General features: G+C 43.2%; 1 protein-coding gene across 1 annotated transcript in view; it reads left to right on the top strand.

Annotated features, from left to right (window-relative positions):
• prkdc (protein kinase, DNA-activated, catalytic subunit) overlaps window positions 1-13979 on the top strand; it is a 46183-nt gene that overhangs the window by 14678 nt on the left and 17526 nt on the right. The window contains exons 31-57 of the mRNA XM_024374334.2: window positions 618-848; window positions 1025-1251; window positions 1603-1811; window positions 2035-2167; window positions 2373-2531; window positions 2855-3058; window positions 3255-3443; window positions 3592-3696; window positions 4051-4218; window positions 4768-4895; window positions 4989-5196; window positions 5569-5750; window positions 5944-6112; window positions 6723-6788; window positions 6885-6948; window positions 7076-7215; window positions 7528-7668; window positions 7973-8092; window positions 8253-8396; window positions 11033-11184; window positions 11316-11450; window positions 12022-12133; window positions 12225-12352; window positions 12880-13029; window positions 13191-13364; window positions 13555-13653; window positions 13737-13947. Coding sequence (XP_024230102.1) covers window positions 618-848; window positions 1025-1251; window positions 1603-1811; window positions 2035-2167; window positions 2373-2531; window positions 2855-3058; window positions 3255-3443; window positions 3592-3696; window positions 4051-4218; window positions 4768-4895; window positions 4989-5196; window positions 5569-5750; window positions 5944-6112; window positions 6723-6788; window positions 6885-6948; window positions 7076-7215; window positions 7528-7668; window positions 7973-8092; window positions 8253-8396; window positions 11033-11184; window positions 11316-11450; window positions 12022-12133; window positions 12225-12352; window positions 12880-13029; window positions 13191-13364; window positions 13555-13653; window positions 13737-13947 — 4148 coding nt within the window. The remainder of the gene's footprint in view (window positions 1-617; window positions 849-1024; window positions 1252-1602; window positions 1812-2034; window positions 2168-2372; window positions 2532-2854; window positions 3059-3254; window positions 3444-3591; window positions 3697-4050; window positions 4219-4767; window positions 4896-4988; window positions 5197-5568; window positions 5751-5943; window positions 6113-6722; window positions 6789-6884; window positions 6949-7075; window positions 7216-7527; window positions 7669-7972; window positions 8093-8252; window positions 8397-11032; window positions 11185-11315; window positions 11451-12021; window positions 12134-12224; window positions 12353-12879; window positions 13030-13190; window positions 13365-13554; window positions 13654-13736; window positions 13948-13979) is intronic.

Here is a 13979-nt window from a genome sequence, read left to right as displayed (position 1 = left end):
AATGTAGTGTACTTTCTACTCCATACATTTTCTCTGACACCCAAAAGTACTCATTACATTTTAACAGGAAAATAGTTCAATTCACACACTTCTCAAGAGGTCATCCCTACTGCCTCTGATCTGGCGGACTCACTAAACACGAATGCTTTGTTTGTATATGAGTGTTGAACCGTGCCCCTGGCTATCCGTAAATAAAATAAAAACAAGAAAATGTTGCTGTTTGGTTTGCTTAATATAAGGAAGTGGAACTGATTTATACTTATGATACAAGTACCTTTTAGCAATTCCATTTACTTTTGATACTTAAGAATATTTTAAACCAAATACTTTTAGACCTTTACTCAAATAGTATTTTACTGTGTGACTTTTCCTTTTCAATTAAGGTATCTTTACTTTTACTCAAGTATGTCAACTGGGTACTTTTTCCACCACTGACTGTGACCCCATCTGACGATACCCTAGGACAGGGCCAACCAGGCAGGATATAACCCCACTCACTTTGCCAAAGCACAGCCCCCACATGGCTAGAGGGATATCAACAGACCACCAACTTACTACCCTGAGACGAGGCTTAGTATAGCTCACAAAGATTTTAATGGGACTTTTCTTGTCTTTAGGAGAGAGGTCTCCGTCCCAATGGCTGCAGGAGCTGTTGCAGCAGCATGGTGTGGGCTTCCTCATCTCCAGGCTGGAGGGTGGAGGGCTGCTCTCCCAGCCCACCCTCAGGCACCTGGCCGGCCCCTTCACCGTCAGGGCCGCGCTGCAGTGGATGGACCTGTTGCTGGCCGCCCTCGACTGCTACAACACATTCATCGGCCTACACATCATCAAGCCCCAGCAGATACTAGGTGAGTGAACTCACTGGTGAGCCACACTCGTATGATGAGGGACGTTGCCTGAGACATGAGGACTTTCTTTTAGCTCAGAGGGCTAACAAAGTAGCGTGACGCACAGGAGACCTGGGTTTGAATCCAATATGGTCACACTTGCATTTCAGTCACAAGTTTTTTTTCTTTATTGGAAGGCTCTGATGAGAAATCCAGCTTTTTGAATGCCTTGGGCTTCTTCCTTGCTGAACTGGCCACCAAGGAGCTGGAGGCAGCAGAGGGCTGTTTCAGAGCAGGCCAGAGAATCTCCCTTTTCAGTCCCAGAGAGAGAGACCAGTACAACTACAGCAAGTGCACCATCATTGTACGACTCATGGAGTTTGCCACGGTGGTACTGGTCAAATGCCAACAGGACTTTTGGAAGGTGAAGGATTACTTTATGTATATTTTTGGCTTTGTAGACATTTATGGGCATCTCGTTTCTGTGCTAGTGTCCAACAAGACAAAACTCTCAGTACTTCCTGGAAAATGTATGTACATAACCTCTAAATCGCTGACAATTCCCCCATGCAATCACAAGCTGCATGTATTTTTGGGGGAGGATAAAGTGTCAAAGTGTAAAATGTATCCCTTTATCAATTTCATGCCCACTGTCTCGCTGTATTGTTAATTAGGTATGGTATCACAGGTCTTCGTTTGCTGCCTTCTGGAAACTTGCAAGATTGTTTACTTGTAGAAATAAACGGATAAATACCCATTTTAACCCTGTCCCTAGTTACTGGAGAAGGATCTGTTTGACTCTGCCTTTTTGGAGCTGGTGGCTCTGACTGTCTGTGAGCCCTCGTCTATTGGCTTCAACATGGCTGACCTGGAAGTGATGAAGCACCTGCCAGAGGTGTGTGTTCCCCTGCTGAAGGCCCTGCTGGTCTCACCCTACAGAGAGGATCTGGAGGACAGCCTCAGGAAGAGGATATCCCAGCAAAGGTCTGTATGGTGTTGATTAGTCCTCTGTTTAGGTTCAGATCAGTTCAGTCCCAAACCAACCCCTATACCATTGTCGTTTCTAAGTAGCCCTTTAATCATGTTAGGTAGACAACTATGGGCTTTATAGGAGTTTTATCATTAATTTTCTTCAGGAAATCATCAGAGCACAGAGTAAATCATAGTGTAGGAATGATGATTAATAATGGGTTTGTGTTGTCTTCAGTGTGGAGGACTTGTGCAGCGTGGACCTTTACCATCCAGACACTTGTACCAGCCATGCCAATATGGAGATGCTTCTATCTGCCTGCAAACAGATTCACAAAGCAGGCTTCCTCAGCTCCCTTCTGCACAGCCAGGTACTCTTTCTTTCTCTCTTTCTTTCTTTCTCTCCTTACCCCTGTCTTACTGATCTACCTGATGCTGCTGAAACATTTAGGCCCAGCTTTACTAAGGCCAGAGTTCAATTGTTGTCTTGTAGTGCACAAATAGTAAATGTTACACACCTTCCCTCTTGTTGAAATCTCTTCACTATGTGACTGTTCTCTCTGCTGTGTGTTAAAGGATCTCAGTTACTCACAGTCCCTGGGATCCAAACTCCTCCTGGCGGTATACAAAGGCATCGCCCCCGGAGAGGAGAGGAAGGCCCTCCCTTCCATGGACGTGAGCAGCAGGAGGCTAGCCGACGGACTGGTGCAGCTGGCCTTCTCCTTGGGTGGACAGGTTGGAAACACCTAGCCTAATACAGTCTTTCCCCTAGATTGTTTTGCAGGCGGGGTGCTAAGGCCAACAGAGCAACATCCATGCCCTCTGGCAGTTTGCTGCTTACATGGCAGACTTTTTAATCTTTTTACTCTTTTTGTAAACAAACAATGTATAGCTTCCAAATATGTTTAAAACTTTAATCTCGTAGATAGTCAGTGATTGTATTCATAGCTCCAGCTATGAATTTGACAGTGGTCACAGATTGCGGCTTGACTCAAGTACTTCATCAAACTCCGTCTCTGCTACGCTTACCTGTTTGTGTTCTGTCGTCATTGTGGCAGAGTGAGCAGCTGGTAGAGCTGCTTTTGAACACCATCATGCTGTCTGTGCCTCTGGCGGGCAGCCGCAAGCAGAACTTCCTCAGCTTCTCTCATGGAGAGTACTTCTACAGCCTCTTCCAGATGACGCTCAATGCAGAGCTGCTCAGCAACCTGGATACCACCGTAACGCTGCTCATGAAAGCCGCCACCCAAAACCCTAGCATGGTGAGTAGTAGTGGTCTCATCTATATAAATGATTTAGAATCAAACCTTCGTTCAAATGTCAGGGATTGGGTTGAAAGCAAAATACACATTTCCATGACCTACCAAGAAAATAGACAAAGTATATCTCTCTCTAAGCAAGATGACCAAAAAGTGTTGTAGAATACATTTGTACATTTCTTTGGTGTCCTTGCAACAGGTTAGCGTGCTGCTGAACGGCATGCTGGACCACAGTTTCCGGGAGCGCTCGATGAGGAAGAGCCAGGGCAGTCGGCTGGTGGAGTGGATACTGCAGAGGTGGGAGCTGCTGAGGCCGTGGTGGGGCAACAACGCCTCCACGTCAGAAAGTAAAACCGCCACCCTCACATTGCTCTCCAAGGTTCTACAGGTGCAGCATAGCCAGATATATAGGCTTCTTTTCATCTTTTTAAACATGTTTTCATTGTATTTTTGTACCCAGGTTTTAGCTTGTGTTTAACCTATATGAGTTTATCTAACTGTTCATTCTAACTATATGTATATCTAATTCTGTGCAGATTGATTCATCTGTGTGCTCCAATGCCGGCCACCAAGCATTCCAACTGGTGTTCTCCACGTTCACTACTCTCATCGTTGACATGGCCCTGCCGTTGAATCTCAAGGTAAAGCATTAAGGTCGTTTTAATCAATTTAATCTTCCTGATTTTGTTTCTTGGTGTCTAAACATTTTTTTTTTTTAAAGCCCTATTTTATAAGGTATGTTCACTGAAAACCGAGTTGCTGGGGATGGGAGAAGGGTCATTTGGTAGCTGTGGATAATTAATTGGCTGTGGTAGCATGGATGGCCAGGTTGGGAACATAAGCCACACTACAATACTAAGTCCTTAATCTTGTTAACAAGTGCTATGGGATTGACTCATAGTCATGGAAAACTATCTTACCTTTAGTCAAGGGAAGAGGAAAAATGTTAATCACTGTTTTGAGTGAACTATCGCTTTAACCCCACCACTCTTCAGAGCCAGGCACTGATCATGCTGCCATTCTTCACCACCCTGCCGGAGGAGCCCCTGGCCCAGCTGCAGACGTCCCTGGAGGCACTGGTGGCATCCCACTTCCCGATGCAGTCAGACGAGTTCCCCCGTGGCTCCCTGCACCGCAACAACTACATGGACTGTCTTCGAAAGGTAAGGTCAACCAGACCTGGGTTCAAAAATGGTATTTAGGGTATTTCAATTACTTTCAAAGACATTTGGAAGTAAGTATTTCAATATTATTTATTTGAAAATACAAGTCGTTGAATATTGGAATGTATTTGTAAATACACTTGGAAATTATTTGAAAATACTCAAATACACTCCCATGTATTTAAAAATAGTATTTAACATAAGTATTAAAAATACTTAAAAATACTTCCAATAGAAGTAGAACATACTCACTATACAGAAAAATAGTAATTTTAAAAAGAAATACTCAAATACACCTGTATTTGAGCTATGGTCTGCCATCAACTTTAATGGTTATGTGCTAAGTCCCTCCAACATTGTTCTTACACCAGTCCACTTTAAATCCATAAGGGGGTGGAGAAGTGGACACTTCGGTAGACCAGTAGTGTTCTAATGGCTCAGGTGGTGGGCGCATAGTTCTTGCAACATCTGGGTTTGATTCCGGCCACATATATTTAATGATATCTTGAATTATTCTTGTACATTATCATGAATGTCAGTCCTTTTCAGTTTTTGGATGCCCTAGAACTCTCTCAAAGTCCTCTTCTGCTGAAATTAATGGCCGGAGTTCTGTGCCGCGATACAAAGCACATTATGGAGGAGTTGTTCCAAACGTGTTTCCAGAGAATTGCTAGACGGTGAGTGAGGCACTTATTTCCCCCACCGTGTTCAGATCAGTGTTTGTTTCTCCAAGTGTAAGGTGGATTGAAAACTGTTTTGTGTGTGAGCAGGTCCAGTGATGAGCGAATGGTGCAGCTGTTATGTGCCGTGTACAAGACCATCCAGCAGGGTGATGTGCCTGTCCCCTCCATGCTCCAAGCCATGCTGGAGAGAGTGCTGCTACCATTAGCCTCTTACTGCAGCCCAAAAGCCCTGGCTGAATTCTTCAGCGCTAACGTCGGTGACATCATGGCGGCGCTGCTCGCTCGCTTTACCAAGGTCTGTTGGTTGCTTTCTTGTTATCTGTATTTAATATTCTGCAGTCTTTTACTGTGGTGGAACATTAATGACAAGTGTAAAGAGCTTTGGCTTTTGTGGAATCTACAAGGTTCATTGCTTTAATCTGTTGTATGACGGGACGTGTGCTTTACTGAAAAGGTCTGAAAACATTTTAAAATAACATAGAGAACTTAGTGTTTTGGTGTAGATCTGCTGTCACGTGTAAGGCTTGAAATGTTATTTGAATGTATTTTTTTTAAATGTATTTTGTTTTTGCAGATAAACTTAATCCTAACTGAGCTTTTTCTAATGTTCTCATAGAGTTGAAAAACATTTAAACCAGTTGAAAAAAATATTTCTGACTTTTTTCAGTCCAACGAAGCGGCTTATGAGGCCCAGTTGATTAAGAAGAATGGCTGCTACAAACTGATGGAGTTGCTCTACTCTCGTCTGCCTAAAGAGGAGGTTTACTCCAAAGACTCCCAGATCAACCAGGCCTACTGTGGAACCACAGTCAAAACAGAGGGCAACGAGCTGTCAAAGACTCTCATCAAGTAAGTCCACAGATAAGTTGTATTTTTAAAGGTGCCATCCATAAAATGTTCCAAAATAGCCATCCATTAAATATATATTCACCCCTAACCTTGTCAAGGGGTAAAAAATAAATAAAATGGTACTCAATCAATTTCTCCAGTCGTCTAGTTGAATCTGTTTGTGTTGCTAAATCCAGTTGTAATTTCCCTTTAGGTCATGCTTTGAAGCCTTCACGGAAAACATGACAGGTGAAACTCAGCTCTTGGAGATCAGGAGGCAGTACCATTGTGCTGGGTATAACTGTGCCATCGCAGTCATCAGCTGTAGCTTCAACGAGACCAAGTTCTACCAAGGCTTCCTCTTCACAGAGAAACCTGAGAAGGTGATACAAAGTCGCCTGTGCTGTATTGGCAACTCCTATTGTCATGCCATACTAAAGGGTTAATTCAAACAAACTGCATTGCAGATTTTATCCAGTTGTATATTTTAAAGCAGTAAGGCCCGAGGGTGTGGTTTATGGCCAATAAACCACAGCTAAGGGCTGTTTGTCAGCACGATGCAACGTGGAGTGCCTGGACACAGCCCTTAGCTGTGGTATATTGGCCATATATCATAAACCCACGAGGTGCCTTATTGCTGTTGTAAACTGGTTACCAATGTAATTAGAGCAGTAAAAACAAGTGTTTTGTCATACCTGTGGTATACAGTCTGATATACCACAGATATAATCAGCATTCAGGGCTCGAACCACCCAGTTTATAATACAAGTTATGGCATTGTTGAATACTTGTTTCTGATTGGCATGAAGGGCATTCTAGAGTGTGCATTATAATATATACACTCAGTTTATAAAAACATATAAACTATGTACTTTTTTCCTGTGGTGAAATAAAATTGCTAAATGGTATAGGTATAGAAGTACCAGGCTCATATCACATGATCAATTCTACAATACAAATCAATAATGTATGTTCTTCTGTTCTTTCCCCCAGAATCAATTCATATTCGAGAATCTCATTGATACCCAAAGGACGTACAGATTCCCCATTGAAATTGAGGTATATTGTTTTTTTTCTCCCACTGATGAGATGACATCAGTGAGTAATCAGAGTGATGTCAGTAATCTGAGCATAGCCTTCTCATTCTCCCTATAGGTTCCTATGGAGAGGAAGAAGAAATACGTCATGATTCGGAAAGAAGTTAGCGAGGAGAACGGAGGTAGGATGAATCTGCATCTCCACCTGATATTCAGTTGAGGTTCCTTAGTATACTTCACGTTACATTGTTGGAAGTAACAGTTGTCTCTATATTTAACCTTTCTATCTGTGTTGTCTCTGCCCATCAGAGGAGCCAGTATACCTCTCCTCTCAGTCCTACATGGCTGACAGCAGTCTGAGTGAGGAGATGAGTCAGTTTGACTTCTCAACCGGAGTCCAGAGCTTCTCCTATAATCCTGCGGGGCAAAGTCGCACAGTCAGGAAGCGGGTCAGTCCGACCGCTGTCTCTCTCCATGCTCCAGGGTTGCTTTTACGTGGGTTAGAGTGTATCCATGGGAGAGACTCTTGTCCCATCCCCTAACAGGCCCCTTACCTTTATTATACACATTGCATAAGTACATATACAATATTTAAGATATCCTAAAGATATACTGAGTCAATACTTAGTGGAAGCACCTTTAGCAGAAGGAACAGCTGTGTGTCTCTTTGGATATAAATATACACAAAGAGCCTACAAACTCATTTGCACTGTTGTATCTTTTTATTGGTAAATGTTTGACTGTTTTTGGAATTACCTCAGGAGAGAGCCGAGACCATTTCGGCTCAGGAGGAGATGGTGGACCTGGAGATGGATGAACTGAACCAACACGAGTGCATGGCGGCCATGACGTCTCTGGTGGGCCACATGCAGAGGAACAACATCACTCCCAGAGTTGAACAGGTCTGCTCCATGCCACTGCTCCATTCCACACTGACCACTTAGCCCCTAAACTCCTGGCACTCTTGTAGATCTGAGAGGATTTGATAGATATAAGCATTATTATGGCTTAATCTTGCCCTCTGGTCGGCTTTTTGCAATATTGATTCCACATATCCAGCCCTCATCAGATCTACAGGGAGTAGGGGCTAGGGGTGGATTTGGAATTCTGCACAAGTCTGTCTATTGCAGTTGGAGAAAGGTTGATAGTGTATTTTGGGGATTGGGACCCATTCCAACATGTTGTCTTGTCTTCTGTGTGGTCTAGGGAGGCGTACCCAGTGAACTCCCACCCTGGATGAAGTTCCTGCAAGGAAAGTTGGCAAATCCAGCCACACCGCTAAATATCCGACTTTTCATCGCAAAGCTGATAATCAACACGGAGGAGGTGAGGCCACCCATCCTCTAACAATATCTGCCAACAATATATTTTCTCCCTGAGTTTACCCTTCATCGTTCCCATTTGTATTTCAAATCAAGATTGGCAGGTGTGGTTCCAACATACTGTTCCTGATATTTCTGATGGTTCTGACGCTGTTGTTCTGCAGGTTTTCCGTCCATACGCCAGGCTGTGGCTAGGCCCGCTCCTACAGCTGGTGGTCTCTGGGAACAACGGGGGTGAAGGGATCCACTTCATGGTGGTGGACATAGTGGTCACAGTGCTCTCCTGGATTGGACTGGCCACTCCCAAGGTTCTTTCCCGTGTCTTCTTTTCACCCCTTTTCTCATTGAGCTACACTCTATATACAAACATATGTGGACACCCCTTCCAATGATTCTGCTACAGTTGCAAAAAAAAGTATGTGAACCCTTTGGATTTACCTGCATTTCTGCATAAATTGGTCATCAAATTTGATCTGATCTTCATCTAAGTCACAACAATAGACACACACACAGTTTGCTTTAACTATTAACGCACAAACAATTATACATTTTCATGTCTTTATTGAACACACCGTGTAAACATTCACAGTGCAGGGTGGGAAAATTATGGAAAATTATGGTTTTTAATAACTGGTTGACCCTCCTTTGGCAGCAATAACCTCAAGCAAATGTTTTCTGTAATTTTGGACCATTCCTTTTTATAAAACTGTTTCAGTTTAGCAATATTTCTTCTGTTGAAGACATTCTGTTGTTGATGTACTTCTGTGTTTTGGGTCATTGTCCTGTTGCATCACCCAACCTCTGAGCTTCAATTGGCGGACAGATAGCGTAACATTCTCCTGCAAAATGTCGACAAACTTGGGAATTAATTTTTCTGTCGATGATAGCCAGCTGTCCAGGCCCTGAGGCAGCAAAGCAGCCCCAAACCATGATGCTCCCTCCACCATACTTTACAGTTGGGATGAGGTTTTGATGTTGGTGTGCTGTGCCTTTTTTTCTCCACACATAGTGTTGTGTGTTCCTTCCAAACAACTCAACTGTAGTTTCATCTGTCCACAGAATATTTTGCCAGTAGCGCTGTGGAACATCCAGATGTACTTTTACAAACTTCAGACATGCAGCAATGTTTTTTGGACAGCAGTGGCTTCTTCCGTGGTGTCCTATGAACACCATTCTTATTTAGTGTTTTACGTATCGTAGACTCATCAACAGAGATGTTAGCAAGTTCCAGAGATTTCTTTAGCTGAAATTCTCAGATTCTTCTTATCCTCATTGAGCATTCTGCACTGTGCTCTTGTAGTCATCTTTGCAGGATTGCCACTCCTAGGGAGAGTAGCAACAGAGCTGAACTTTCTCCATTTATAGACAATTTGTCTTACCGTGGACTGATGAACATCATGGCTTTTAGAGATACTTTTGTAACTCTTTCCAGCTTTACGCAAGTCAACAATTCTTAATCGTAGGTCTTCTGAGATCTCTTTTGTTCAAGGCATGGTTCATATCAGGCAATGCTTCTTGTGAATAGCAAACTCACATTTTGTGAGTGTCTTTTATAGGGCCAGGCAGCTTTAACCAACATCTCCAATCTCATCTCAGCATGCGTTTACTGTGAACACTGAGGCTGTACCAGCTTTAAGTTACAGTTTTAACAGTGGCCAAGTAGGCTTTTGTTTTCTGTTTGATCATAATGTAGGCCCACCAGAGTGGCCTACAATAAAAACAACTATGGAGAAAATGCATCCCATAACAATTTAAGATGGAAATAGCTGTTCTATCATTCAGTCTACAGTAGCAGCCAATGTGTGGTGTTCAATGTAGGCCAACATTCCATGAGACTTTTGACAAAAAAACATACAGTACAGGGCTTAACCTGTTTATCCACTTGCCCTTCAGACAAGGAGGTGACTGGAAATGTTGTTGTTTTGATGCTAGAAACCACTTTATAAAATAAAATGCATTATTATGCCCATACCATTATTACAGAGAATCAGACAAATGATCCTACCTTCTGCCTATTGGGTACTTATTCAAGCCTGTCTCAAAATACAACACTGCCCCTTTAAGACCAAAAAACCCTCTACCTGACTCTCATTTCAAAGAGAAATGTACACGTTTTGTGCTCATGTAGGAAGCAATCACTCCCCTATTGCTGACTACACATTATCTATAACTAGGCTATTAACTCACTGGATACATGCAGCTCTCACTGATCTCAAAATAAGCACATCTACTCATGACCACAGCTGTAAACACAGTCCAGTTCAAAGTAAATGGCATAAATTCATATGGCAATGGTCTATTTGCATATAGGCATTCTGCAGTTCTGATGTTCTGATTGGTTATGCCGCACCGGTCTGTGTAGAGTACGGGCTTAGAATCCTACTTCGACGCGTTCTACCTACAACATCTCTTGCATAGTTAGTTTTGTTTCGGTATGTTACATTGAAAGTGTCTAATATTGTATTGATTCGCTCACAATTGCCACAGTAAAGGGAAACGTTGATAGTGTTAACTAACAGGGAAAAGTCTAGAAATTTGAGTAAAGTTCAATCTCGTGCTTCTCTACGTGGGCTGATAATTCTTCTGAGCTCTGTGCGGTGTTCCCAGCGCGGCAGTCTTGGGCTACTGCACGCTAATGCTCAGCTTAGAGGGAACATTGACCTCAACGCCATCGAACACCTTTGGGATGAATTGGAATGCGAGCCAGGCCTAATCGTCCAACATCAGTGCCCAATGCAGCAATGTTCCAACATCTAGTGGAAAGCCTTCCCAGAAGAGTGGAGGCTGTCATAGCAGCAAAATATGGACCAACTCCATATTAATGACCATGATATTGGAATGAGATGTTCGATGAGCAGTTGTCCACATACTTTTGGTCATGATTTTTGTCCCCCCATGGGGGAAATGTTGCAGTACAGTCTTTTTATTTTTGTTGGTGTCCCAGGGCAACACCAGAGATGAAGTCCTGGCCAATCGTCTGCTGGAGTTCCTGATGAGGAACAGCTTCCACCCCAAGAGACCCGTCTTCAGACACAATCTGGAGATCATTCGCACTGTGGTGGAGTGCTGGAAGGACTGTCTGGACGTGCCCTACAAGTGAGAATGACCCTAGTACAAGCATTTAATTTCCTTTCCCACTGATTTCCCCAAGCTTTTGAAAACCTTCTCAAAAAAGTGAACTATCCTTTTAATATCAACATGCGTCCTCTTTCTTCTTTGTTGCGCAGCCTGATCTACGAGCGTTTCTGCGGCACAGACCCAAACAGTAAAGATAACTCAGTAGGACTCCAGCTGCTGGGCATCGTTCTGGCCAACAGCCTCCCTGCCTACGATGCCAGGAAGTGTGATATCGAGTACGACAGGTAAATGGGCAACCTGTGTGTCTGTCTGTCGAAAGTAAACAAATGCATCAGCTGATTAGATTGATGATGAGCATGATTGTGGTGATGATGATGAAGATTATTGTGGTGGTGATGATGATTGTGGTGATGATGATTGTGGTTATGATGATGAGCATGATTGTGGTTATGATGATGAAGAAGATTATTATGATGGTGGTGGTGATGATGATTGGGGTGATTGTGGTTATGATGATGATTGTGGTTATGATGATGAGCATGATTGTGGTGATGATGATGAAGATTATTATGATGATTGGGGTGATGATTGTGGTTATGATGATGATTGTGGTTATGATGATGAGCATGATTGTGGTGATGATGATGAAGATTATTATGGTGATGGTGGTGATGATGATGATCATGACTATTAGTATTATTAGTAGTATTATGGCATTATTTACCTTACTATTGTTGACCTTATTTTACATGGTAAACGTGATTGAAAACCCATTCCTCCATTGTGAGTGTTGCATTGAATGAGGGTACTGAGTGTTTCAGTGAATAAGGCCTGACTATGTGAAATGTGTTGCAGGTATATCCAGTCCCTGACCAACAACCTGGCCTTCACCAGATATAAGGAAGTCTACTCTGCAGCCGCTGAGATCATCGGTCTTATCTTGAAGAACATGACTGAAAAGGACAGTGTATGTTAACTTGTCCTCTTGATAATCCAAATGATGGACTTTATTTACTTTTTATTTGAACATGATTCAACGTGTTTTTTCTTTCTTTCAGCAACCTGATGCATCGCTGCTCAGTCTCACTGTAAATAAATTAAAAGATCTGAAGAAAAAAGACCTGGATGACAAATTCATTATCTGCTTGAGCAAAGTTTCCAAACACTTCCCTCCCTTTATGGACCGGTAAGGGTAGTGTTTTTATCTTGTAACTTCCTGAAACACCATGATCTAGTAAGCTAGTTCAGCCCAGGTCCATCAGTGCCTTAGGCTAAAACTGAAGTAAATAATTTAGCTAATTCACTGGATACAAAATTAACTGGGCTAAAAGTGAAGCTGCACTCCTTCACTGTCATACATTTCCGACTTACTTTGATAATGCTCCTTTTGTTAGGAAAGATTTACAGATATTTGTAGATAAACATCGGGTCACCTCGATTAGAATGGATTCTGGAGGAAGACTTCCTGGCTGGTTTGCTCTAATCAAATCTGGGCAATTACCCAGTTATTTTGATACGCAAGGCTACTTTCTAAATACACAAAGCAGCTTTATGAGAGTTTGTAAACATTTTTGCAGTACTGTTTACACCTGTTGTATCCTGTTCACATGACAAATAAAGTTGATTTTGATTTGACTTACAATAATGTGTGTGTGTGTGTGTGTGTGTGTGTGTGTGTGTGTGTGTGCGCACACACTTGTGTGTCTATATTAGGTTTGTCAACGTAGTGTCCTACCTGCTGCCGAAGCTGCACGGCATGTTGAAGACCCACTGTCTAGAGTGTGTTTTCAGCCGGGCCGAAGTCATCCCAGACATCTACCTGCTGTTGAAGACCAAGGGATTCACCCAGATCATGTCCCACAGGTTTGCACCCTACACACACACACATATATGAGGCCTGGACTAAAAAGCATGGTCAATTGGAGAATCTCCAGTATAATCGCTTTTTAGTCCAGGACCAGCCTTAATCAGTGTCAGACATAAACTCCGGTAGAAACCACATGACGTTGTTGCCGTTCTCCTAGGGATGAGGTCAGACAGAGAGTGTGTCTGGACATCATCCACAAGATCCTGGCCAAGCTGAAGCCAGCGGAGCTCCAGGAGGTCCTGGGAGCCATCACAGCATTCATCTCCCACCCCTCGCCGGCCTGCAGAGAGAGGATGTACGACATCCTCATGTGGATTCAGGATAACTACAGGTTGGTACAGTGCTCATTTTAGGACATCCTCACCGCATTGATTCAATCACCATGCCTCACGCTTACACAACAACGGTTTGATTCCTATTTGGACCCCACCACTATGCCCCCTATAATTGCTCTAATGTTGATGTTCGGGAAATTACAGATAGAATGATTGTGAAAGGCTAACGAAGTAATTTGTTTTCAGTGATGTAGAGAGTCAGTCTGACAGTGTTTCGGTGGAAGTGTTCAACGAGGCAAAGGAAACCCTGCTTCAGGGACTTACTGATGGAAACCAAGGGCTGCAGTAAGTACTTGTCTTACATGTGGCATAAAAGTAATTTCTCACAAAGTAGTGTCTGTAGCATTCTGCCTCCCCTCAATCTGCAGGCTGTACGTGCGTAACTTCTGGAGCCACGAGAAGCGCCTGCCCAAAGCCACCCTGGAGCGCATGCTGGTGTTGCTGCACTCTCTATACTCTAGTCGCATCGAGGAACACTTCCTCAGTCTGGCCACTAACCTGCTCCTGGAGATGACCAGCCAGAGTCCAGACTACACACGCAACATGTTTGAGTATCCGCTGTCCGAGTGCAAGTTCCAGGTCAGGAGACTGTAACCACCGTAGAAATCAAA

Source organism: Oncorhynchus tshawytscha, linkage group LG16 (assembly GCF_018296145.1).
Source record: "Oncorhynchus tshawytscha isolate Ot180627B linkage group LG16, Otsh_v2.0, whole genome shotgun sequence".
NCBI lineage: Eukaryota > Metazoa > Chordata > Actinopteri > Salmoniformes > Salmonidae > Oncorhynchus > Oncorhynchus tshawytscha.
Note: the sequence above shows the minus strand (reverse complement) of the source record. Positions and strands in the feature narration are given on the sequence as shown.